The sequence below is a fragment of the Puntigrus tetrazona genome, chromosome 7, assembly GCF_018831695.1.
Source record: "Puntigrus tetrazona isolate hp1 chromosome 7, ASM1883169v1, whole genome shotgun sequence".
NCBI classification, from domain to species: Eukaryota; Metazoa; Chordata; class Actinopteri; order Cypriniformes; family Cyprinidae; genus Puntigrus; species Puntigrus tetrazona.
In genome coordinates, this window is record NC_056705.1 from 10,111,938 (window position 1) to 10,139,618 (window position 27,681).

The 27,681-nt window shown below is 35.0% G+C and overlaps 1 protein-coding gene across 1 annotated transcript in view; it reads right to left on the minus strand.

Annotated features, from left to right (window-relative positions):
• The window catches only part of adamtsl3 (ADAMTS-like 3), a 143,408-nt gene that overhangs the window by 37,182 nt on the left and 78,545 nt on the right, over positions 1–27,681 (minus strand). The window contains exons 5-15 of the mRNA XM_043245368.1: positions 26,604–26,649; positions 23,910–24,146; positions 19,796–19,922; positions 13,934–14,008; positions 9,036–9,193; positions 7,453–7,564; positions 6,292–6,430; positions 6,151–6,201; positions 5,170–5,374; positions 4,504–4,651; positions 30–114 (exon numbers count right to left, since the gene is read on the minus strand). Of these exons, the coding sequence (XP_043101303.1) occupies positions 30–114; positions 4,504–4,651; positions 5,170–5,374; positions 6,151–6,201; positions 6,292–6,430; positions 7,453–7,564; positions 9,036–9,193; positions 13,934–14,008; positions 19,796–19,922; positions 23,910–24,146; positions 26,604–26,649 (1,383 nt within the window). The remainder of the gene's footprint in view (positions 1–29; positions 115–4,503; positions 4,652–5,169; positions 5,375–6,150; positions 6,202–6,291; positions 6,431–7,452; positions 7,565–9,035; positions 9,194–13,933; positions 14,009–19,795; positions 19,923–23,909; positions 24,147–26,603; positions 26,650–27,681) is intronic.

A 27,681-nucleotide genomic window follows, 5' to 3' on the forward strand; every position in this document is an offset into this window, starting at 1 on the left:
GCACAATATAAAATAAAAGAAAAACTCACGTTGGATCTTCCAGTGCTACTTTGGTTTCTTCCAGCTCTTGAGCCTGTTTCAACCAGGGCAGCTTAGCTTCGACAGGTTGGTTCTCTGAGAAAGCAACAAACCCAATATTGGACAATATTAATGTTAATCAAAATAATGTGCAGACATTAAACCCATCTTCCTCTCTTTCAACAGATATCTCCATGTCTGGCCTAACTAAAACAGCTAAATATTTAAAATCTACTAAAAAGAACGCATTTTAATCCGCTGGTTAAGCTAGTTAATTAAAATGCCTGATGGAAACCAGCACGCCAGCATCTAATACACAACAGAAACCGCTCTTTTTATAGGTATAGGAACTCTAGCTAGCCACAGTACAGAATTTAATCTCAGATATCAAAAAAAAAAAATTATAAAACATTTTTGAGGTTCGTAATCGTAAAAAGCGGTGCTTGGCTACTTATCGGAGGCCATTAGTTTGAGAGTGGTGTGGAAAAATCAATTCAAAGATCTGGGCTGATAACCAAAAGGTTGTAGGTTCAAGATCTGTAAGCGGTGATCCCCCAACCATCGCCCATTGTACTCTTGAGCAAGACGCACAACCTTAGCTTACTCCGAGGAGGACTGTCAAGGTATTAAGTGTTCTGTAAACTCTTTCGGATGAAAGTGTCAGATAAATGATGACAAAAAGATGCAGTAAGCCAAGTCGGTGCGAGATCAGTGCCGAGGGACACTCGCATTTCACCAGAAACCCTTGCTGCTACAAACATCTGTAGTACCATCACTGGGTCATACGTCTTACTGAAGGTTACAAAGCCAGCTTGAGTCCGGCTGCTTCCCCTCCAACCCCCCAGCCCAAACACAGCTAATAAAGCTCAACATAAATCTCCATGTGACAACCAAATATTTATGCAAGCAACCATTTATTGATCTGGAAGAGGATTATCACAGCTGTCGGTGACTGTGGGACGGCAGAACATGCCGAGGGCTCAGGGTTTGGCTCTTCGGCCGAGGTTTCTGGGTTTTTCTGATGGCAGACGTCCTCAGATTTGGCACGCGAGAAGGTCGAGATGAAATAGCAGGCAACGGAGCCTCCGTCATTTCAACCCACTGAGTTTTTACAAGCATGTCAGGCTCAAGTTAAGTGTAGGAATTGATTGATTCGAAGAGAATTATGGGTGAAAAAAAGCGCACAGATGTTTCTGATTAGGGTTACTTGAATTTTGGCATCATTGAGTGGCTGATATTACATTTAAAGGAATACACTACTGTTCAAAAGTTTAGGTTGAAGAGTTTTTTTATGCTTTTAAAGTCTCTTGTGCTTAGCAAGGATGAAATTATTGAATCGAAAATGTAATATCTTTACAGTTTCAAGTAACTCTTTTCTATCTGAATATCTTTTAAAATGTAATTTATTCCTGTGACGCAAAGCTTGAATTTTCAGCATCATTACTCCAGTCTTCAGAAATCATTCTAATAATCAAGAAGCAGTTTTTGTTGTTATTAATAGTGAAAACAAATGAGTTGCTTAATATTTTAGCAGAAACCACGTTTTTACCGCCACTCTGGATGCATTTAATGCATTATTGCTGAATAAAAATATACATTTTTCATTTAAAAACTCAGAGGTTTTGAACGATATACTGTACTTCTCTTAAAAATATATTAAAAAAATACTTTCGGTTTCATTTCAAACCTGTGCATTTGTTTAGTGGAACACAAAGGAGAATTATAAGGGATCTTAGGGTTTGAAACGACATTATGGGGATTCAATTATGACAGAATTTTCATTTTTGGGTGAAGTATTCCTTCAATGAAAATTTGGAGGATTTAAGAAAAGCCTGTAAATGTAAAACACGTGTGAGGAGGAAAAGCGTTAGACGTCTAGATGACAAACACCTCCTGTTATGTGCCTGAACTCACAAGTCTTCTGTCTCGAATAAGGAAGTTTGATTCATGAGCAGACGGGACTATGTTTGGCATGACTTGGCACGAAAAAAAGAGCAATTTATTCATGTACTCAGACAAATCACTTGAACTAATTACACAAGACTTCATGACAAGAGTGTCTTGCCAAAAAGACGTAACATATTTAAGTGAGAAAAGACACAGTCACACGGAGAGACCCAGATGAAAAAATGTTAGTGAACCAAGGTTGCTCTTTCAAAGAGGTCTCAGACATGTTTTAACTTAGTTGTAAAAAAAATTAAGTATATAAAAAATGAAATGAAATAGGTTTACAAGAATGTAGAGCAATAATGTTAAAATGTAATTAAAATAAAATAAAAAAAGGTTGATATAATAATGATAAAAATAAAATAAAATTTATATAAAAATAAAATACATTAAGATAGTAAAGTGTTTATGACTACAGAGCTACAATTTTAGGGAAAATAGCGTTTTTAGGGAATAAAATAAAATAAAATAATGGGAATATTCAGGTAACATAAAATACAAAAAGAGAAAATCAAGAACATAAAATACAAAAACAACAAATGTAAAAGTATATATATCCAAATGTGTATGAATGTAAAAAAAAATATTGTTAAATAAAAATAATTATATTTATGAATATTTAAGAAACATTGTGGATCATGGAGTCATATCGAACCACTTGTTGAATTAATTTGTTTTGGCATTTTGTCACATAAATAATACAAACACATTCACAGGCATAAATCCATTCAACAATAATAATAATAATAAAATCAGTCACAATTCATTTAGCCTTTCAGAATTCATTATTCGAAATCAGCAAATGCATTAACATTCTAATAGCTCTGTACTCTTTAATTATATTTTTTTCAACCGCTTGTTTAAATAATTTCCGATATGAAGAAGTGAACTGCAGTTATGGACTAATTTTGCTATATTTCGCCGGGGCTAGAGAAAACAACAGAGATCCTAATGAGAACTCATTCACGTGTTTTCTCCTAAGGGAAAAACGCTGAAAAAAAAAAAAATTAAGAAGTAACAGGGACCTGACAGGAAAATAAAGTGACAGACAGGGAGAAGTCCCAGGTATTAATTAACTCCGCGGCAAGAAAGAGCGCTAAAACGCACTGTGACTGACTCTCCATGAGCTCACGGTGTCTGTCGGCACTTATGGAGCATTTTATATTCACATCACACGTTATTTGGTGAGCGTCTGTCTGCACAACACACTCCTCTCTCCTGTCTGAAAAGCCCTGGCTGCTCCCTAATGGCTGCGTTCCAAAGCCTAGTGAGCTTCCCCGCTGCCTACACAGGCAACATCCTACACTGAGACGAAGACTCTACACAGACTCCACACGGTCAGCAACTCTGTACCTCACTCAAATACAAATTACATCAGTGATAAACGTTTCTTTCCTGCGGTTCACTATCTCGGATGGATTTTTCTTCAGAGCGCATTATCATTATATTCTCTGTGATAGATACACACAACGCTGCAAAAATGGGGTTTCTTAAAGGGCAGCGTAATTTTATTACTAGGTTTTGGAACAGAAACTTGAAATGCCTGCCTGAAACAAATACGTCCTAACAGCATTTTAATCATATCAGTGTTTTAATGTTAGTTTTTATTAGTAGATGAATGGAGCTCAGCGGTGACTGCTCACTTTATCAGCGGCCTTGGCTCCAGATTTATTTCCCATTTATTTTCTCTGAAGGCATTTCAGAAAATTCTTCCATAAAGAGTTCAAAGCCTTGAACGAAGCTAACCAGCTATGATGAATCACAGCATTGCATTGTTTGATTTGTCTAAAAACCGAAGGAACTTGCGAGAGAAGGAAGGCAGCACTGAATGTATATTTCACCGAGAAGGCTGTCCCAGCAGGCATAAAAATTTTAAAGAAATATTTCATAATATACATCATAATTTAATTTGTTCCCTCAACAGCTACAGATATATGAGATTCAAAAATGTGTGAATTTTAGACTGGGTAAATAAAATAAAATTAAATAAAATAAAATTAAATAAAATTAAATAAATATTAAATTAATTTAAATTAATAAAATTTCTATTAATGAATATACACAACAATAAAAACCAACAAAATTAATAAAAACAATAACAATGCAAAATAAAATCACAAATCACTTGAAAAGTTGTTTAAATTTATGGATAATAAAAAGTTTACACAATGAAGAACATTATGACATTATTAGAAATATTTAGAATTATTACTTTTAATCATTTTATTGATTATTTAGCTATTTATTTACATTCATTTAAACAGCCACTCCATTTTTTCAAAAAATTTTGAAAATAATTATCATTATAGTTTTAGAAATATTTTTAGGGCTCTTGAAATATTGTCTTGAGGAGCTGGGCCTTGGATTCAGAACTGTTGAAAACAGCTTTATTAGAGCATCATGTTGTCATGTTTTTTGGCGTGTGTCGTTTATTATCCTCATTATCTCCGCTTTATAAGTTCCCTCCAGTTCAGTGTTTCTTTATCCGGTCTACTACGTCTAGTTTAGTGAGGCTGCTGACTATGTAGAGTTTCGTACCTCGTGGTTTGTGGCAGGCGACGGGGACCAGGCAGTCCTCTTTGATATGGGGTTTGAAATGAGGACTGCAGCCTCCAGTGTGTTGTCCACTGTGATCCACACACAGCACCACTCTGTAGCGCAAACCTGGACCGCAGGTGACCGTGCACTGAATAACACAGACACACACACGAAGCAGTTCAGGCATGCCGATATGCGATCGTATTACGGTTAAGATATGCTTTGAAAGCCAACACGCTCTCGTAAAAATATGTCCCCTTTTTGTGCAACGTTAATGCTCTGGAAAATGCTAAATCCATCTACTGGATGGATGCTAAAACATCTATTATATTAGACATTTTTTTTATTTGATTTCCGAATATTGGATATTATCTGGATTGGAGTTTTCGCTGAATAATTCTTAACTAAAATTAAAATGAAAACAGGCTATAGAAAAATGTTCTTAATATTTTGTGAAAACTACCCATAATGTTTTTTAATAACGGAAAAAAAATCTTTTAGACAAAATATAACACGACAAATAATATGCATTCAGTCAGGTCATCTCGATTGTTTCGATTCAGTCACTTACGCGGTTTATTCGGATAAGGGCACAGAAAGAGCTCACCAGTTTGTAGGACAGAGCTACTGAAGGTCAGCAGTCATCAGAAGTGGAAGGAGACTCACTTGAGACCACTCCATGGCCATCCACTGCGGGCACTCGAAGGCGTTGCAGCTCTGTTTGCTGATTGGTCGAGGGGAGTGTGTGCACTTCCACTCCTCCACCTGCACGATCTGGCCGTGGACGTCCTCCTCGACACACGCCACACTCCTCTCCTGAGAGCCTCCTCCACACGACACCGAACACGACGTCCACGGGTTCTGCTCCCACCTGCACCACGCAATATTGAATAGAAAATCTTAGCGATCTAAGACAAGATCTATAACGTAAGTAACTTCATGTTATAATATAAAGGCGTCAACAAAGTGATCACTATTTTAGTAAAAACAGTACAATTGTGACATATTATTGCCATTTCAAGTAACTATTTTCTATCCTAATATATTTAATATATCCTATTTAATATATCCTAATATATTTACATTTATTCCTGTGATCCAAAATTGAAATTTTAGTGTCATATGATCCTTCAGAAACAAATCTAATATGCTGATTTTAATATGCTTATATATATATATATATATATATATATGTATATATATATATATATATATATATATATATATATATATATATATATATATATATATATATATATATATATATATATATATATGTGTGTGTGTATATATATACAATATATATATATATATACACATATACATTATATATATATATATATATATATATATATATATATATATATATATATATATATATATATATATATATATATATATATACACACATTTATTTAGTAAATTATAAAGTCTTACTGAACCCAAACCTTTAATGATTTCGTATCAAAGTAATACTTTTACATATAAAAGTTTAAAGCCTTCTTGAAACTATCCAGTATTAAAATGACTTTCTTAGAGTCAAACTAACATCCGAAAGCTGGTCCTGATGAATTCTGGCCAGTGAGCATCACTGATCTCCAACAGCATGTGAGCAGTAAGTGTGCTGTACAGTAAATAACTTCATACCGTGGTAGAGGCTGGTACTGGTCGTAGGGCATCACTTCCTTGAAGCCATCACTGCAGGGAGACAAACACAGTCATCCACACGATCGTAAGCTGATGCACAACAAGTCTCATGCACAGGATGGTCGATAAGACAGAACCAGCCTTTCGAGGCAGGGATCCATGTTGCACTCCTTGAGTTTGGGCGTGGGTTTGGTGTTCTCTGGGAAGCTGTGGCACAGGTGCTCCGCAACCGATTTGTTGTAGCGAATATCCATGCAGTCAGCCGAATTCAGCTGGTAACCTTCGGGGACGACGCAAAGCACGGTTAAGGATCAAAAATGATAGGCAAATATTTATCAGAGATCAACATTAGACGAAAAACGCATCGAAAAGCTTTCAGAACCTAAAAAAAGTGGAAGCTGTATACAGTGTAAAAAAAAAAAAATCGGTAAAAATTACAGTAAAAAAATGGCAGCTGTGGTTGCGGGGAAAAAAAAGTTTTTGGATAAACTAAGAAGAAACAGTGATTTTAAAGAAAAAACTAAATTTTAAATGCAATGCAGGGAATTCTTTTTTGCTTTTTCCTTCTACGTTTTACAAGAATGTATTGTTTAACAGGTTTTTACTGTAGCGTTTGCACTTTTTTCTGCTAAAATGCACGGTAATACATTCATGTATCATATATTATTGTATTACAGGTAAAGCTTGGTTGGTCGACATGCAGTATATCAGCTGCGTATATCAGCAGATATTAAATATTTATTTGCACTTCATTACATTTATTTTCAAAATTAAAGATAATACTCTTCAGGGTAGAAAATAAGTCCAACAAGCAGCAAAACTGACAGTCATAAAACTATAATAAATTATTATTATCCAAAGACACATCCGACGACTTTCAGAATCTAAAAAGCAGTAGTTTATGACAAAACGGCGTTTTAAATAGTGTGTATGATAATACACGCATGAATCATATTCATCCATATATGAGTTCTAAATCAATTATATGCCAACATGAAAGATTTTTACATTTATTTGTATTGGCATTGCTTGACACTCAGCAATACAATACATATATATTTATCAATGCATTTTGTGACGACTTAATTCCCATTCAAAGTGACAGATTTCAGTTTAAAGTTTGTCATTTATTTAGACAAAATAGTGAAGTATTTTAAATGTATAATTGGCAGTCGGTTGTCAGCCATAATCTGAAAATAATTGTTGATTTATCGTAATTATTAGGTATGTAAAACGTATTCAGACCATTCAAATCAATGGGAATGATTCAAAATGGCTACATCTTATGAATTCGTGACTCACCTCCTCCACAGGTGACGGAGCAGGGGAAGAAGTCGGTTTCCTTCCACTGGTATCGGATGGGCTGGTAAAATATGAACTGCATCACAGTGTCTTTCGGGCCGGCGTACCTTACCTGAGGAGAACCCAAATGAGTCAGAACGCGTCTGATCGTTTACTTCAATAGGGCTGTTCATAACCACATCACAACAATATCAGATAAAAGCCCATTCATTTTTAAAAACCGCATGAGTTTGACACGTATAATAAGCAGCAAATTTACTCAAGGGGCCACGGTCCAACTCATGTCACGATTTCCACATCATCTGCCACTGAACATCCTTGAGTCTTGATTTCTGGAGCGGCGATGATTGGTTAAATACCGTTTTGCGTGCCGCCGCAATTAACCATAGTAATGAGTCATGTTCAGTTACTGTAAGCCGTAGTGTCAAGACTAATCAAGAATCCCCAGGTGGAGAGATGAGAAAGTCTAACATGATTACAATCACATCGTTCTGTGTTTACAGTTTCACGTGGAGAGTAAACGCTTTAAACTCACCGCGAAGCTTCAAACTTTTTGAATGAGGCTTCATTAGCATTCAATGCAGGTTTAGGACGGTTTGTGAGAATGTGACTACGCCAAATCATAAAAAAAAAAATACGTACCGATTATTAATTAATTAATATATAACATATATCAGCTGATTGATATTATATGCAAGTGCAGTAAAAGGCCTTTTAGAGTAATTGTAATTCGCCTCCAGGTTGTGGTTAGCGCGTATTTTTACTGTAAAATGTTCAATGATTTTTCTAAAATAGCCATAAAAATATCTTTTACATTATTGGTAATATTCCAAGAGGAACACCTACTGGACTAAAGCAACTAAAATCATGCAAATATGATTAGCAAATTATGAAACTACTTACAAATTATTATAATTAAATAATAAAGTGCTTACAAAGACGTTTTATGTAAGTAAAGTAGTCTGCTTAAAAGTAGGAGCTTCATAATCATCTATATTATTGGCGTATCAAATATTATTAACCTCAACTGCTTGAACAACACCAGTATAGACATGAAACTGCTCTTTTAATTATTTTAAATACATAATATAAAATTGCATGATCAAAAGTTTCAAAAAGTAGGCCTAGATTTTAACATTAGATGTTAAATACACTGTTGTTTTATATAGACTTCAAGTCTACAGAGTAACAGAAGTGCCACTAACAATAATACATTACACTCAATACTGATTGCTAAAATTGTAATAATATAAATTACACCATATACATAACAATATATTATATATAATAAAAATTGGATTCCCTTTTTCGGTGGTTTTGTTTATATAGCAGCATTATAAAAACATCACTTTTGTCGTTTGGTAAGAAAGTGCATCACATTTTGTTAGGTTAGGAAATGCTGGTTTGAATAAATAAATAATAATTTTTTTCTAAATATTTCATGAACTGGTCTTTTACTTCAATTTGATGACTCGGGTTCAGTTGGAAGGAGATATCTATCCATGAGAAAGACTGGCTAAGAGTTCCTGCTGCTTTCCAATAGCACTTGCAGATAAATCTGGCATTCGGCTTTCATTGCCCACCTTAATAGTGAAGTCTGCAGACAGCGGTCCATAGCAGCGGAGGGTCTGTCTGTCCGCTCCTCTCTGGTACTCCACCGTGTTGTTACCCAGAGCGTGAGAACCTGAAGAGCTGAACACCACCTCTTCTCTCCTGCTGTTTGGTGCGTGAGCTTCAATCACTGAAATACAACATATAAGGCTCTTTGAGTGATTTTGTGTGATTACCACTAAGAAAAATCTTGATTTTACCCAACAGATATTGCTGAAACAGGTGAAGCAGCGCTGACTGTCAGTGGAGCGGTTCACTCTTTACTCTGAAATATATAACACTGTCTATCTGTCCATCACTCTGCGTGTTTGGAGGGCGGGGATTCAGAGGATGTGTGGTTTTCTGGCAAACGATGAACAAATGAAATTGCCTAAAACTCTTTTAAAAAGTAAAATATATCCACATAGTCCATGAAGATCAATTAATTGACTAAATTACTTGCAATTACTCAGTTACTTAAGCCAGGCAGCATAAATGGCTGCCCAATGCTCCGGGTGTGTGTTCACGGTGTGTGTGTGTGTGTGTGTGTGTGTGTGTGTGTGTGTGTGTGAGTGTGTGTGCGCTTGCATGGGTTAAATGCAGAGCGCAAATTCCGAGTCCATACTTGGCCACATATCACTTTACTTTCAATTACTAAAATTATTTATGCTTAGATTTCTGGTAATTTCGCCAGACCTAATGCAAGCAGAATTGAAAGAGAACAAGAAATACGGTGGAATAAAGCAAACTGCTTAAAATAATTATTCAGTGTAAAAATAGCCACAGCATGCATCCGTCCATCTATTACTATTCGTCCATTGTGTATATAACCATACTTCGTATATATCCATCCATTCTATCCTTTATTACACAGGATGCATCTATCCACCCATCATCTTTATTCGTCCATCCATCCATCATATGTACCCATCTATCCATCCATCCATCATATATATATATATATACTATGTATCATCCATAAATCCATCCATCAGTTGTATCCATTTATCCATCTATCCATCTGTTGCATACATCCACCCATCCGTTGTATGCATCCATCCATTCGTTGTCTCCATCCATCCATTCGTTGTCTCCATCCATCCATCCATCAGTCCATCTATTATTGTCCATCTATATATTCATCTATCTCCATCTATCTCCATCTATCTATCTATCTATCTATCTATCTATCACCCATCCATTGTATACATCCATCTATTCATGTATCCATCTGTTGTATAAATCCATCTATCCACCCATCCATCCATTGTATACATCCATCTATCCATTCATCCATCTATCTATCATTCATCCATTGTATAAATCCATCTATACATTCATCCATCCATGCATCTATCCATCCATTGTATACATCCATCCATTCATCCATCATCACTGTATATATCCATCTATCATCCATCCATTATCCATCTATGCATCCATCCATCCGTTGTATAAATCCACCCATCCATCCATCATTGTGTCCATCTATCCACTAATCCATCCATTGTATACAATCATCTATCCATTTATCCATATATCCATCCATCCATCCATTGTATACATCCATCTATTTGTCGTATCCACCCATCCATCCATTTTAGAATAATGCACACTTTGATCCAATAAAAATGCACCCTGAAGCTTTTCCTTCTTTTTGTTCTTGTTTTCAAACTGCATTTCACAAGAACTCTGTGTCCCCATTTGAAATAAAGTTAAACTAAAAGTTAAAATCCTTGCTTTAATCTTTGGCTCTCTCACTCCTACATTAAAGTTCTCAACCCAGTCATTCTAAAGTGTAGGCTGCCACATCACAGAAAAGTCATCATCCAATCTGTTTGTCTGAGCAAATAAATGTTAGCTGCCAATTTTTATCACAAAGCACCCTCAAGAAGAGCAGAATGACAACGTGGGAATTGAATCTCTTTGCGAACTGTTTGAAAAAAGAAGGCATAATTATATTCAGCTGCCGCTAGCCGCTCTCTAGCCGCTTTGACCAGTTGTTTGATTTTCCCTTACCGCTAACACATGTTGTTCTCTCGCTCTATTTACACGAAGGACCTGCAATTATTTCCAAAACAGCGTATCAATTTGCAAACAACGGAAAGACGTTTATATCTGAAATTGTTCACATTGAATATTTACAACATCGGATGGCGGTTTGATATTTCATGGCTTGAAACAATAAACAGTGGCAATTATTGGCACAATATAAAAGAGCTATTATGCATAATCTCAATGCACATATCAACAGGCCAAGCTGTTAGATACAGGATTATACATATTTTTCTATATTTATGCCTTTACGGAAAAAAATGGGTTTGGACTGAGTTGAAGATTACTTGAACCAATCATCTATCCCAATGCTCAAGTAATCTTCAACTCAGTCCAAACCCATTTTTAAAAAACTAAATGCCCTGTAGTTCTTGATGGACGTCTACTCTGGTTTGCAAAACTACTAAAAAGGAGTTATGCACAGGTTAAAAGGGTTTAGATATCAGTGTGTGTACAGGGAAAATAGTGGTTTTCCACAGAACGGAAATGTGTACATGTGTGAGTGTGGGTCCGTCGGATGTGGAACGGATCACTGGGATTGGACCTCAGCATACTCTGTGTGTCCGTTATGGAAGTCTGCAAGATTACTGGCCCCGTCTCCATCGTACCGGGCTCTCAGCCACCACAAATTAGCCTGCATGAACACTTCATTCTTCTGCTCTATCCTAAAGTTCCCTCAAACCTCTTAGCATTTGCCAGTCCCACTCAGGTAATAGGAAATCTCTTTTTTTTGGTATTTCAGGCTAGATACAGATATAAAATCCATATGCATTCCCACACTGTGCTGCTACAGCAGGCGACCGTGTCAAATACAGTTTGGCCGTGTCACTGTGGAAGTATTGTAAAATTCAGACTATATTGCAGAAGTTGGAAGAGCTCTTTGGAAAGTCAGACTGAGATGCTTCTGATGGCCTGGGACTTCCTGAGAGGAGCAAAAGTTACAAATTGAAAAACCCCAAATGTTAGGGGGAAAAGCTCAAGATAACTGAAATGACAGTGTGAGAGGTCAGACTTTCACTGAAGGTTGATTTTGTGTAAATATGCAGTGAAAGCTATTCCATATAATCAAGAAAATTTCCTTTAAAATGTCCATGCATCCATGTATATAACCATGCAGAGTTTATTCCTAAATAAAGAATTACTCAAATGTGGAGGAATGTCACAAAGCCATAAAATAAATAAATATATATATATATATATATATATATATATATATATATATATATATATATATATATATATATATATATATATATATATATTTTGGCTGATATTTAAATAAATAAATAGATAAATAAATACATATTTTATATTACTCTGTTAAATTTATGCTGAAATTAATGAACCTAATTTTTTATATATATATATATATATATATATATATATATATATATATATATATATATATATATATATATATATATATATTTTATAGAATATTAAAAAGTCCTATATACTCAATTATACTATATTCCTATAGAAATAATGTGGATAATTCTCACAAAGCTTTTTTAAAAAAACATTTGGGCGATATTTCACCCTTAAATAAATTATAAATGTATTATATTTGCATGCATTTGCATTTAAATGAAGTTAATATACCTTCTTAAGACCCTGCATCCTATATGAGACTACACATGTCACAGGTTTAAGTCTGGATGTTCTGTAGAGACACCAAATGATTGGATGTTTCACCAAGACGACTCCTCTCTTTGGTCTTCACTCTCACGGAAATATGATAATATTTTGTAATTAGCATTTAAATCTGTCAAATTTTTTAATTGTGTGTCTTAAATCAACATGGATGCATGAAAATGTTACAGGGTTTCAAATCAAAATATGATCCTCATATGAGGTCACCGGAACTAAAAGCTTGTTTATTATGCTTTTTGGGAGACCTCCCACATAAACGGAGAAAGAAATGATATTTCAGTATTCTAATATATATATATATATATATATATATATATATATATATATATATATATATATATATATATATATATATATATATTATGATGAAAATCTTGTCCATTATTATTCCCATTATTCCCCAAAACACATTAATATGCAAATAAGATTTAGTTCAGAGATACATCTTATATAATGAGAAAGCATGTTTATGACCATTTTACACACATTTTGCAGGAAGAAAAATGGATATTAAATAATTCTGTTATAACGTATATTTGAAAATCATCTTTATACAATCTTTTTGCCTACGCACGTTCACTCATATCTTTTCAAATTTTTATCCTGATGTCATAGCCTAACTTATGGATGAAATATTTTAAAAATATCTTTTTAATGCGTCACAAAGTAAAGACATAATAAACTACTTAAAATATATAAATAATATATCCTACTAAAAATAGTTATTGATACACATTTGGGTGATTGAATTATTACATACTTCTTTTATTCACCATGTACATAAACTATTACGTAATATAAGTTTGAGTTTCTGTATGCTATATGTAATACCTCGTTGCACTTTAGTTGTTTGCCATAAAACCAGGAGAAACAGAAAGATTCACAGACACACAATGGCGGTAACTTTCAGACTGTGGAAAATCTTTCCGGAAAGGTGTGTAAAAACTCCTTATGTTATATCACTAATTGTCAAAAGTGTGACACGCTATTATAACTACACTCTAAGGCCTGTGGCAGAAAGCTGGATTAATTCAAAGTGATAATGTTGAAAATCCTTTTGAGTCTTAACCCTTCCTGACTAGTCTTATAACCTCCAGAATAAGCCGAGACGTCCTTCGTGATAGCTTTACGTCAAGGACCCAGAAACTTCGAAGCAACCCAAAGTTAATAAGCATAATCTCACCAATCGCGTCCGGTCCCTTGGCCGTGATTCTGAGGCCTCTGCTACCCATCGGCACTTCGATCACCGTTTTTATGGCTGCGGAAGAAAAACGGCAAACCGGCAAGTCATTAAAGAGTCGCATGACATGAAATGCAAATGCAACATAACGGCATTTATTTCCTAGACGATAACTGGCAGGTCACTCGCTAAATTCAACATGCAACGCAGCATCCCTCACGGTTCGATACAGAAGTGCACATAAACATCATCGCATTTGAGAGTAAATGAGTTGCAAACACACACACACACACGCGCGCGCACACTGCAACATGCTTAATGCGTTCGACCTCTCTCCATAAAAAACATTTGCGGCTTCCCAGTGTACTGCTGAAAAAAAGAAAACCCACCAATTTCCAGCTCAGTAAACAGAAAACCACAACAGAGAGCAGCCTGAGTGCTTTCAGTTATGGTTGGATTGAGAGTGTTCTGTAAAAGCAAGCGGAACGGGGGTAATGGAGAGAACCGGGAGGAATACAGGAAATCTCTCCAGTTACGCTGTATCTCTAACTTTGGTTTTATTCTTTATTTAGATTTCGTTCACAAAGAGACTTATTACAAGGATAATCCCCCCCCGGAGCGGAGAAACCGTTGTCCCAAAATGGAAAATTCGGTCATTATTTGCTCACCCTCATGTTTTTCCGTAAGGATTTTTGGAGGATATATTTTTGGAACTGGTTCGGAACAACAAAAGAGTAAATAACGACTATTTTTTTTTACTGTACATTTTTTACATGCAAGGGTGAAAATGGGATTCCTTAAAATTGGAACGTATTTGATGAAACAAAAGACGATCCCCGTTTTCTGGGGACGGTCCTGAGGTGTGGAGTTTTGTCCCTGACCGGAGCTGCCCCCAGGATTTTACAGGATTTTCAAATACATCGCAAAATGCATTCACAAAAAAATGCATCCACACACGCATCTTAACCTATGAATAAATAATAATGAAAACAATTATACTTGCAACAATTGCATCTGCAGAAAATAATACTTACAAATTATTATTTTGGGCCTAAAATGCTAAATAATAAGAACAATTAAGGATAGTAGGAATAATTGCAAAGGCAAAACATTTAAACGTAAAATGAGAAAAAAAATGTCATTGTTTAATTGTTTAATTGTTCAGTGCGTGAGAATGAAAATGAACACAATGTGAAAATTTTGAGAGTATTTGTTTATTATATATTTAATATTTATTTCATTATTTCATGTCTTTCAAATTATTTCATCATTTTGTTATTATATTGTTTTGAACTGCTTGCTTTTAAAAAAAACAATATCAGCCATTTTCATACTGTTATTTCTGCTGTATTAAAAATATGGGAAAAAAAATGATTAAATGAAAGCTAATAAAAATAGTCAAGAATTGTGTAAAAATGTGTAAAAATACAACCCTATACAAAGGATTTTTCAGTATAAATTTTTAACATATGTTTAATTTGTATTTTAAATGATAAATTGCATTGCATAGTGTTTTAGGGTAGAAAGAAATGTATTTAATTATTTTCTATCCATTTTTTAGGGCATGTTTGATACAAAAAAATAGATATGAATGAATAAAAAATGTAATTACTTAATTTTTTTACATTTTGCTTCATTTATAATCAAGAAATAATTTCATAGAAATATGCAAACGGTGTGAAAATGTTATTTTACAACACATTAAATCGAGTTCTGTTTTTCTCCAATGGACACAACAATGTCTTAAATTCTGTAAGTTACGTACAGTACAAGTTACGTAGTCCACGCCATGGTGGCTACTGTATGAAACAAGGTAAAGGAATCAGACATTTTATTCCCAGAAACTGTATAAAATATCATTTCCTTCACTGTCGCTTTCACCGCAGAACGCTATTAAACAACTTACATAACACGCGGTCACCATTTTCCAAAGAAAATGAATAAATATCCCGTTATACATTTATACGTGTCAGCCCTTGCACATTTTTAGCTGTCAAATAAATACAGTGAGAGCGCTAAGTGCGTTTTAGATCCAAAAGCCTCCTTGGTTTCAACGGCAAACATCCTTAGCTTGTAGCTTTCAAAGCAGCTTCCTTAATAAGTCATTTAACAGTCTTAAATGAGGAAGTTTGAGCTCGGACACGAAGCGAGCAGTTTGTGTAGATGCTAAGCGCTAACGGAGTTTATTGCATTAGCGGGAATTAGCGCAGGAAAAGATTCTTTATTTTTTTTTCCCTTCGCCCAGCAATTACTCACTGCATCCAGCAATTATAGGGCTTGGAAACGCGCCAACGTCATGGGAGCCCCAAAATATGTTCTTTTGGAAACATATTTAGAAAGTTCTGGAATTTATTGCCATAATGAAATAAAGTTTCAGACACCGGTCCGTTGTAAACAGGGCAAAAAATGCTCAAACAATGCTGCGTTTCAAAATTACCAATAAAAAAAATACCCAAGACGTAATTGCCCTTGCTTTAAAAATAACCCGACCGTGCAAGTGTGACTTCGAATTTGTTTATAACGATGGGGGAAAAAAAGCTATTTAATGCGACTAACTGCTCCGCAAAGATGAAAAGTAAAATTAAAGCGCTCCCATAATGCTTCTATCGCTCTCCTTTCAAAAAAACGCAAAAACGAGTCACCGCAGAGTAAAAAGGAATGAATTATAAGTGCCAGAGGTTCATTAGCAGCTTTATTGCATTTTAATATTAACAGGTCCGTGCGACGCTCTGGAATCCTGACCGTCATCCAGACCGGATTGAAGTCTTCTGGGGAATGACCTATCCGATCACCGGACATCCATCTGGAGACCTCATGACGACTTACGAGAAGCCTACATGTCAGTGCCACGCATGTGAATTATTAGCGAGACGGCTTTTATTAAAGAATGCATAACTTGTTTGGATCCAGTTACCTCGTTTTTGCTTTAACAGGCTTTGAAAATGAATAGCATGATTGTGTGAAAACGTTTTGGTTAGGAGAAAAGTTCCAGTCGCTCAGGCTCTGCTCCAAAACCTAGCGAGCTGCCTGGCTTTCTACGGCCTACGATGCCAGACACTTTCTAAGGAAGCGTCGAGCGAAACGAAACCCATTTGGAACGATCTATGACCTAAAACGCAACCGATTCGATAAGATTCGGTCTCGGCATGCGGGTGAGCTAACAAAAATGAATACTACTACTAAAGAATTGAATTGAAAAATCTATGTCAAAGAGATGCTGTTTTTGGATTTTCTTTTCATCAAGAAATATCACAATGTCCACAAATTATTATTAAAATATTTCTGAAGGATTATGTGAGACTGAAGACTGAAGTAATGATGCTGAAAATTTTTGCATCACAGGAATATATTAAATAAATGTATATTATAATAAATATATTGTTAAAATAAATTTAAAACAACAATTTTAAATTATAAATACAATCAATATATTATATTATAAATTAATATCAATCTAATACGATTATGATTATAGCATTTTAAAATATTCCTGGTTTTCCTGTATTTTTAATCGATAAATCCAGCCAAGGAGAGTTAAAAAAAAATCTTGGCTCCGAATTTTTGAAGGCTATTTTACAGACGGCATGATTAAAAATAAGTTGAAACAGGGATTTGCATCACAAGGAATTTTCACAAATTACATCAAATAGAAAATCTGTTATTTTATATGTAATAATGTCAATATCTATGTAATCATATTTCACATTTATTATTGTTTTTACTGTGTTTTTTATCAAAAAAGGAAGCCTTAGAGAGCATAAGACTTACCAAAGCTTACCAACCCTAAACATTTGAACGGCAGCGTATATTTATAATTAACTTGTCCTGTGTCATCCATCTCACATGGGGTCATTGTACTGCATTTTTCCACAAGTGATGTTGCCAAAGGTATCTCAGAAGTCAGCGTAGTCACGCTTCCTACGCTTTGGAACAGCCTTTGCGTGGGAAGTGTGCTCACGATGCCTTAAAACGCTGCCTGTTCAGCCAACTAGGCTTTGGAACGACACCGTAATCAAAGTCGTTGGAGCATTTCGCTGTAAGACAAAGGAATTTTTGGATGAGGAAAAATCCTCGGCAGCCACCAAACACAATACACTGCAGAATCTTCCCAAAACAAATATAAAACTCGAGGCGAGAGCAAAGCGCCACAGAAATAGCCTCGCGATCCTCGGGCTTGGAATGTTTAAAAGCAACACTCAACAGTGCCCCGTGCAGAAATAAAAAATTAGCCCTCTTAATTAATTTGGGGTGTGACTGTCACATAAAACGCTTCTGTTATTTGATGTTTTCAAACAGACGCGATTTCAGCGATGGGAGTCCTGCCTAAAAACCCAATTCTTGCCCAGCAGACAGAAACGCAAACTGAGTATTTGGGTAATAATCTTAAATAAATGACAGCTAGCTATTTACAAGCTAGAGCCACGGCGTGGAGTGTGTTATTTCTCACAAATGGGCTGAGATTCCCCTCACGCGCTTTAAAGGGAATCAATAACTCTATCTTCAGTCCCAGAATGCAAACAATCCGTCTGCTGGCATTCACATAAATTAAGCAGGCGAATAAAGCTGCCATCGCTTGCACTAAATGAAGACCGCAGGGAACGTGAGACGGCTTAAAACACATAAGAGTTTGTAGCTTTTGTGTGAGGATTATTCGATTCAATGCAGCGATAAAGTATCACATTGAGTGGCATGGTTATTCGAAACAAAAATGAAGGGGCTTAGTCCGATTATTATATCAGCTTCAATTAAATAAGCTATAAATGCGGGCTGCGTGTTTCAGAGCGAAGCGTGGCACTGTGTTGATTTACGCGTGAGCAGCTCAGGTCCGGTGTTTTCAGTGTCTCGGTGAAGTCTGGAGTTAATGCAAGAACCGCTCATTTCTGCATCTGCTCTGAGTTTGGACTGCAACACGCGCCAACCATCTTCCCGAACTTGTAATGAAAAGCTCTTACGAACTGCCTGCTGACAACAAAAGAAAAGCTTGAAGGGCTCCCTGTGGTTTTCCACCATAATAACATTTTGCATCAACATTTACGGCTATGTCTTAATGATAAAAATAGAAAAAATAGCTAAAAATTAGTTAGTCAGTTAAAATGCAAAATCCGGTTACACTCAAATGTCACGGTAACAATATGTATTATTAGTTTCGTATTTGTCAACAACAATAATAATAATAACAGCAATGGTAATTATTATTTATTAATTAATAATTACTTTATATTACAACATTTAATGTCAATAAGAAGAAAAAGAAGAAGAATATTTTCACAAAGACAAAAGTACAAATACAAGTTTCTATATTATTATTATTATTATAATTATTATTGCTTTTTGGCCAAATTTCATATAAAAATATTATAGATTATAATTATATATAATTAAAAAAAAATACATTCCCAGTCAAAATTCAGTAATTCAGTCCTGTTTGTGTACCTAAAAGCCCAAACATATCTTGTCATTCATTTATTGTCATAATTCATGACTCCTCACATTCAGTTTTACACATGAATGATATCAAAACGCCCATATTTGGAAAAAAAAAATTGTAGATGTCATTTAACATTTTTTAAGACAGTTGTGAAATATTAAATGCTACTTCCATCTTACCACATTGGATCATATCAACATTAAAAGCTTTGTGCTGCAATTCACGCTCTGCTTATGAAAAAGTAACTCCGTCTACCGTCTTTGATTGAGCATCGTGATGACATTGACAAGCGCCGTTAGACCACTGATGCAGTGCCCCTCAGTGTCTATGGTGGCTACGGCCCAATGTTGTGACTGGCTGCTCATGAAGTGCCAGCAAACAGAGCAATAGTCTAAAAACAAAAGCACAGACATGTCCTCATGCATGCGTGTACCTACGTTCTTCAGACGACACGTGGGGCAGAGCATGGCCTCGGACCAGTCGACAAGTGGAACCGTCTCCAGCACAAACGCCACAGTTGTCCTCTTTAGCATTGCTTCCCAGCTGTCTGTCACAGCCAACTTCCTGTTGGAAAAAAACAACAACGGTGTATAAAGTACCTGAAAGCCGCACTCAGGTAAAAGCACAGATCTTACAAATCTTACCAAACAATGAACTTGAAATCACCGTTCTATTACTTGAGTAAAAGTATATATGTATAACAATAACAATAATTATTTATATAAATAATATTCGTACAGCTTGAGTAACAAGATTGTGCTTGAGTTTTAACTTTTTCTTCCGTTTTGTATTTTTCGATAAGAATAAGAAAACTTAATTATTTGGTGTTTTTATTCCAACAAAACATTTCTGGAATCTGCATCTGAAATAGCAATATTGTTCAAAAATCTGATTTATTCAGTAAGTAAACACCATCCATTGATTGCTCAGAGATGTAAAACGGTGCTGTGATCTTTGCTACTATTTTCGATGGCTAAACTGAGCAAAAAACAAGCAGTATTATCAAAGACTATAGAATACCCAAGACTTGTCACTCATGGGGGGAAAATGGCCGATCAATCACAAGAAGCCCCGCCTTCTAAATAAAATAGCCAATCACTGACCTGTGAAGTCAACGCATCAGCGCATCTGCTGTTAGAAGTTACTATGGAAAGAGTAAGCATTCTGAGACGTGCTTATTATTATTACATGTGTTCATTTTGATATCTGGTACTCTTTGTGTTATATAGACAGATGTAGAAGCTAACTATAATAAATTCTATAAATATATATGCCTTATAAACCAACATGCATTAAAAGTTGCAATGAGTTAAAAATCTGAAGTAAAAGACCGAAAAAATACTTAAGTACTGTAACAAAGTATTATTTCATCGTTACAATACACCGTTAAAAAAAACAGAGGCATAACTCAGAAAAAGGCAAAATGGGAACCTTGACTTAGACACTTAATTAGACTCATTATTCACAACAGTGTTTAAATTGAGCTTTTTTCTGATTCTTTTCTCCAGCTGCAACAGGCAACTGATTTAGCGGGAAACAGACATCCAGGACCTCAACCAACAAATCACGTTCCTCCATAACAGAATAGAAACTGACAATAAAATGACGTGGATTGAGAAACTGGCCGGCGCGCAGCCCCAAACTACAATGTTTAAGCTCTAACAAGCATCAGAAAACTTCATGGAGAGCCAACATACAAAACATGCAAGAATACTGAATCGATGTTCAAAAGTTTTCATCCCCTGCACACATGTCCCACTCCCCCCAGCGTTCCTCAGTATTTACCCAGAAATCTGTGCTTGTGACTGTAATGCTTTTCTAGGAACCTGCCATCTGCACCAAAAAAGCTGCCCAGTTTTAATGCAAAATTCAGTTTACGCTAGCAGGGCGATAGGGAAAGCAGCCAGAGAAAGCAAACAGCATGACTTTACCCAGTAGCTCTGGTAAACAAGCGCAAGTAAACAGACAAGCTTCATTTACGCCAATTTACCTAATACTCGCAGGGACCGAGGTCAAATCAGGTGCAACGCAAGAAAAGTTTCATCAACATTGTCGAATTTAGGTACCGTGCAGTGCTGCATTGAATAATTGATTGTATCTGATTTGGTTTGAGTATACTGTGTTTCTTTGCTGTGGGTCAGATGGAAAACAGAGAGTCTACGTCTACCGAAAACACTAAGAAAGTTCACCCAAGAATGAAAATTCTGTCATCATTTAAGTAACATCAGTGTTTTCAGTGGGACAGAAAAGCAAAGTTCAGCTGAAAGTTCAGCCAGAAGCTCCTGTCAACAAAGTTAAATGGGGATGCATACTTTTGAGCTAGTCAAATGACCAAAACATCTCCATAAAAGTAAGATTTGTGCACCATATTCCAAGTCTTCCGAGCCATATGATATCATTGTAAGGAATAGACAACCGCATGTAAATTTAAGATGTAATTTGATTAGAATATTGTCCTCAAATCTTATTAAGACTTGCGTATATTTAAATGTACGCATCTTGTTCAATTACACAATATGCAAGAGCAGATGGTAGTCAAACCTGTCAGAATGGCCCGACATTTATTTTATGCACCATTTTTGAATGTATTTAGAACCACGAAAGAGATTTTGAAAGAGTTTTAGTGAATTATGAGTGGTTCCAGTCTGAAAAGAGAGCTTTGAATATTGCTTATAAGTCACATGGACTACTTTTATGGCGCTTTTTGTCCTTTTTGGGGCTTTCGTCCTTTCCTTTTATTTTTGTCCTATTAGAAAAGAGAGCCATTTGAGGGTAAATAATGACACATTTCTGTCTATTTCTGTATATTTAGTGCATCACACATGGCCAAGGAACAATAAAAAGCCATTCAAGTTCTCGGAAAGCTATTTGCAAAATGAATGCAAAATTAGTGCTAAATAAACTATTTTATGTATGCAAGTAATTACATTCGTTTCCAAGCAATTGGAGACCCTGTTTTTGGAAATCCTGTGTTTAACTTCCTAAACCGGAGCCATGGTCAAATGGAAACTCGATTCCTGGTCTTTTTGTCGATTCAGGCCTCTTTCTCTCACAAAGGCACAGAACTGAGGTTAATCTGGCAGAATCGTGACCTAAATATACCCCAAATCCCCACATATGTAACATTGAAAAAGAGAGACAGTTTTCCTATGTTTATGGTCGTTATTTCATTATCTTTCCATTTTAGCTGCACGTTTTTTTTATATTTTTAGGAAATGTGAGCTGCGCTGTTAGAAATATCCAGAATGGAAAACCTGTTGGCGTCGGTACCACCAAACAATAACATTAAGCCTTCGGACACACAGTAAAAAAGACTGATACTATGGCAGAAGCAGATGGTTTGGTAACTTCAGTGGATGGATACTTGATCCATATATATTCGGGAAAAGAATTGGATAAAACTGTAAAGCCTATTCTCATTGTGCTAATATCACTGTAATGCATGTCAGAACAGGGCTGAAAAGGTCAAGAATTCTGCCTCGTAAATACTGAGTGGCTTTGGCTTCAGAAGAGCGTTTTTCACCTCATCAACAAGCTTAGACTGAACTTTAAAGGACAGATGTATTAACCTAAGCGCTGTAAATGCTCACTTAAGTAGGCTTACGTATAAATAACATTTTCAGATTTCATTTTTTTTTTTTTTTTTTTTACTTTTGGTTTTCTGGGAGTTCTGCCATCTCGCACTGTGTTCAAGTGCACCTGGTAAGCTCCTACTTCTGTTAGACAGTCGCTTTTACGATATTTCACAAATCCAAGCCAGAAACAAAGTACAAAAACAGCCAAAACCAAGCAAATAAACAGCCTACGGTCTTCCTTCTCTCACACCAGCGGATAAGCATTACTACACGCACATTCAACAACATCAAACTAAATGATTTAATTTAATTAATTTTTACTTTATTACAGTTATTTTATTATAATTATTTATTTTATTATAATACATATTATTGTGATGATTTATGATGATTATTTATCAAAATGAATCTTATTTATTATTTTAATCTTTTTATTATTCGGTTAAATGCGACTTAAATAAACCTACTATTTAATTCTTACTGAATTTTCTAATGCAGTATGCAAACGTGTTGTTTACTTCTTACTGCTATTGTGTCCATCTCATTTTTAATAACAAAACAAAATAATATATACAATTTTTGATATTATTAGAATTATCATGAAATGAAATGAGTCGTACTATAAAATAAGATTAGTGGTCATCCACCCTTATTACACTAAAATTAATAAAATAAAATAAAATAAAATAAAATAAAATAAAATAAAATAAAATAAAATAAAATAAAAATACAATTGTACATTTAAAAAATAAAAAATTTAATTCATTAAATTCACTGTTTTGTTACTTCCTGTTACTTTGTGACCATTTGTGAAAGTTTCAACACCTCTTAAAACTGCTAGAAAACAGCTAAGCTTGCCACAGTGCCTTTTATGACAACTCTTAATAATATCATGAACTAATAATATCATGAACTATTTCAAACTCGGGGGGTGATACACCATCAGCTCACATAGCTTAAGCTCACTGATGTTCACCTGACAAATCCCACTGATGCACATATCCAGAGAGTCTGCTTTGCACCGAGTGCCATCCAACACTTTGGGCGCCAGTTCCACCACCAGGCTTTTCCCCCGGGCTTGACATCGGAGGGCACAGGGTGAAATAGGGTCGTACGTCACAGGTATCCACTCGTAGGTTTGTCCTTGGTACTTGATGTCATTGTGGGCGGAGCATTGTTGAGCCCTGAAGTCACCTGACTCTGAAGGACAGTCCTGATTGGAAGAAAGACGGAGAAAGATTTGGCAACTAGATAGATTTCTTACAATTTGCAGCCCATCAACGTATACAAATTACACGCTGGAAATCGCAGTTAGTAACAATCTATTAGATTAGGCAATATTATTATTAACTACTTTTTGATTGCTTTTAGATTCCCCCGATTCGTTTAGCACATTTAACAAGACATTTTGAACAGGATTATCACGTACCATATTGACGTAAATATTATTTAATTTAAAATATTTTATTTAAAACATACTATTAAAATGTATAATATACGTAAATTAAATTATTTTAAAATAAATAAAAAGCTTTTTTTTTCCACAAAACTGAAAGATTTCCCAAACATTTATTTAAGGGGTAAAAAGAAAAATGTAAAATAAGAATTAGGAAGATGTAATTTGCTGCCATTTTGTGTATGTCTTCTGATTATGCGTACTTTAAAATGTTATACAATCTAATAACAGGCCTTTAAATTTTTGCGATCTGATTACATAATCTAACTACGCATAATGAGTCACTACTGCTTACAAAATAAAACGCTGACGTTTAACGGGGCCCAAAAATAACAGCTGACCTGACAATGGCACTGGAAATATTATTTTCTGCGCGGGGCGAGATTAAATCGCGATCATGTGTGTAACATCATGAAGCTTATGCAGATGACTGGGTGCATTAACGAATGGTGACAGCGTAATTGAACTGTGGAAGGCCTCCGTGTTTTGAAAAACAATATTTCCCATGTCGTCTCCCGCGCACCGAAGAAAACCGCAATTCTTCCTCCGCAGCTTCGGGGCTCTGAACTCATTTAATCATCCGATCGGCTTTGAAGCCCCCGTGTGCAAAGATCATCAGAGATGCCCGAGACTGAAGCATCTCCATTCGGGACAGAGCGGTTACGAATCACGAGTCTTCAACGTCAGAGTCGGTAATGGAAACAAAAAGAACGATTCGACAATGGACCTCATCAACAGCAATTATAAAGCCTGACGGGGAAGACCGAGCATCAGTTCTCACTGTTTTGACGGAAATGGGATAAATGTTATGCTGGGAATCTTTCCCAGATGGCTCTGATTGGAATTGTGGGTGAAGGAGGAATGCGATTCCAGATGAAACCACTTCAATGGTAGAAAAACACTGGCTTTTGATTAAAACGGTCCTTGAGACACATGGGCATCTAACAGCTCTCAAAATGAGTTTGCTGGGGAATATTGACTGAATCGCAGAGCAGCATTCCGGTTCAATAACAACTCCATTAACTTTTACTTTTATTTCATTTCGAGCTGTTACACCAAGAAAACCGAAAAAGAATCAGTCAAACAATTGGTTATAAGAGTTAGTTGTTCACAAATCAGACTACACTGATCGTGCCTAATGCAATAAAAGATTCATTCACAAACCAGACTCTGTTCACTTCACTTGCATCATTAAAAAAATGCACATAAAAGAGAAAAACACACATGTAATAGTTTAATAGGGCTGTCAAACGGTTAAACGCAATATTTATGTGTATCTCATATTTATATGTATTTCATTTCTATATCATATCTAGACATTATTTATACATATTTATTTTGATAGCATATATTTAGCAGACACACTACTAATACCCAGCTGTCAATACCATCAAAATAATGGTATGATATATATATATATATATATATATATATATATATATATATATATATATATATATATATATATATATATAATTAATGTATTTATTTTTATAAAAAAATTTGTTTAAATGTTTAAAAGTAAAAAGACTAAACTTGTGTGTTATAATTGATCATACTCTATCTATAACCACAAATAAGTAAATATTAAGACATATATATATATATATATATATATATATATATATATATATATATATATATAAGACATATTAAAATGAATATTCATGATATGTTACATATTATAAAGTTATTTAAGAATTAAGAATATATGTATCTTAAAAAGATATATATATATATATATATATATATATATATATATATATATATATATATGTATGTATTTTAAATACAGGCTTCATAAAAAGTGCTACCAAGAATTTTATTTCGGATGCAATGAATCATTTGACAGCACTAGTTTTTACCTTAAATCGTATTTTATTACACCAAATACACTGAAAATAATGTTCTTTTTTAGCAACGTTGACCCTTTTAATTTTTATAATGCTTTATTCCGTATGACCATATTTCAGATCCCTTAATCCCCGATACCTAAGCTATTAATAGCTTGCCGAGGCAGAAAAAACGCAGAATAATAATACAAAAAACTGCACTATGGAATTTAAACACGTTAACCTGTTAAACAGAGCTATTAGTACAAATATCGAATAAATGAACACGCAAGGTACGAGGGATAAGTGTATTTTTATGAACAACAGACATTCAGATTCTGTGCAGACCTGCTTCTGCAGACACAGATTGCTCCAGACTTACTGTATTGCTGCATGTCCTGTAGCGGATGTTCCTGCCCTCACAGTTCCTGTGAAACGAACACAAAACAACAAAATCAGATATGTTACCAAGTCATTGTTCACTATTACAGTACACCACCAAGAGGAAAGGAACATCCTACTATTTATCCCTATGCAGTAACGACTCTTGTGTGCTCCTTGAGAACATAAACCGAACGCTTTCTGTATTAAAAAAGACCAAAAAAAGCATAACTATCCATTTTCACCTAGACAACGCCTTTCAATGCTCAATCAATCTAGCGTAAGTGCATAAAAAATTAAAAAATAAAAACAGGAAACGATTCGCCATTTCTGATTTCCTCACGAATCCAGCTAGAGCCGTGCGAAATACGAACGTGAAGCGTGTTTTGAGAAGAGGATGTTTAGAGAGAGAAAATAGAGGAACAACAGGATATTGACTTTCTAAATGTTCTATTACCTCAGCCTAAAAACATTAGCCTATCATATTTCAGCTGATTAATTCCGTTCAGAAGAGCGGCAGTCACCCTAAACAGAAAAGGTTCACATCACAAGACGTCTGAAGGGTTGAAGGAAGATGCAACCAGACTGTTATTAAGATCTCAATCTTTCTGCCCTTGAGCGAAACGATTCAGGATGAAATTCTAGTTTTTATTTACGGCGTGCGCCGCATACTGTTTATTTTTAAAACAGTAAGAGACCATTACATCACTACATTCGATGCACATTTCATTCAGCAAAAGGTATCCATGGAAATAAAAAGTTGGTTTAAAAAAAGAGTGATGGGCCATTTAAGGGTAGAGTTATCTGAAATATGATTGAGCTTTAAAGCAGATGAATTGTAAAGTTATTTCTTAACATGTTATTATAATATAGTCTATAAGATTTTATGCTTTTAAAATAAGTATCCTAAGCTCCCCAAGACTGCATTTATTTGATTAAAAATAAATTATCATAACATTAATATTGAGAAATATTACCTTAGCCTAAAATTAGGGTTTTTTTGCAGTATATTTTCAAATAAAATGCATTCATGTGATGACGAATGTGAATTTTCAATCTTCATTTGTCACCTCAGTAAT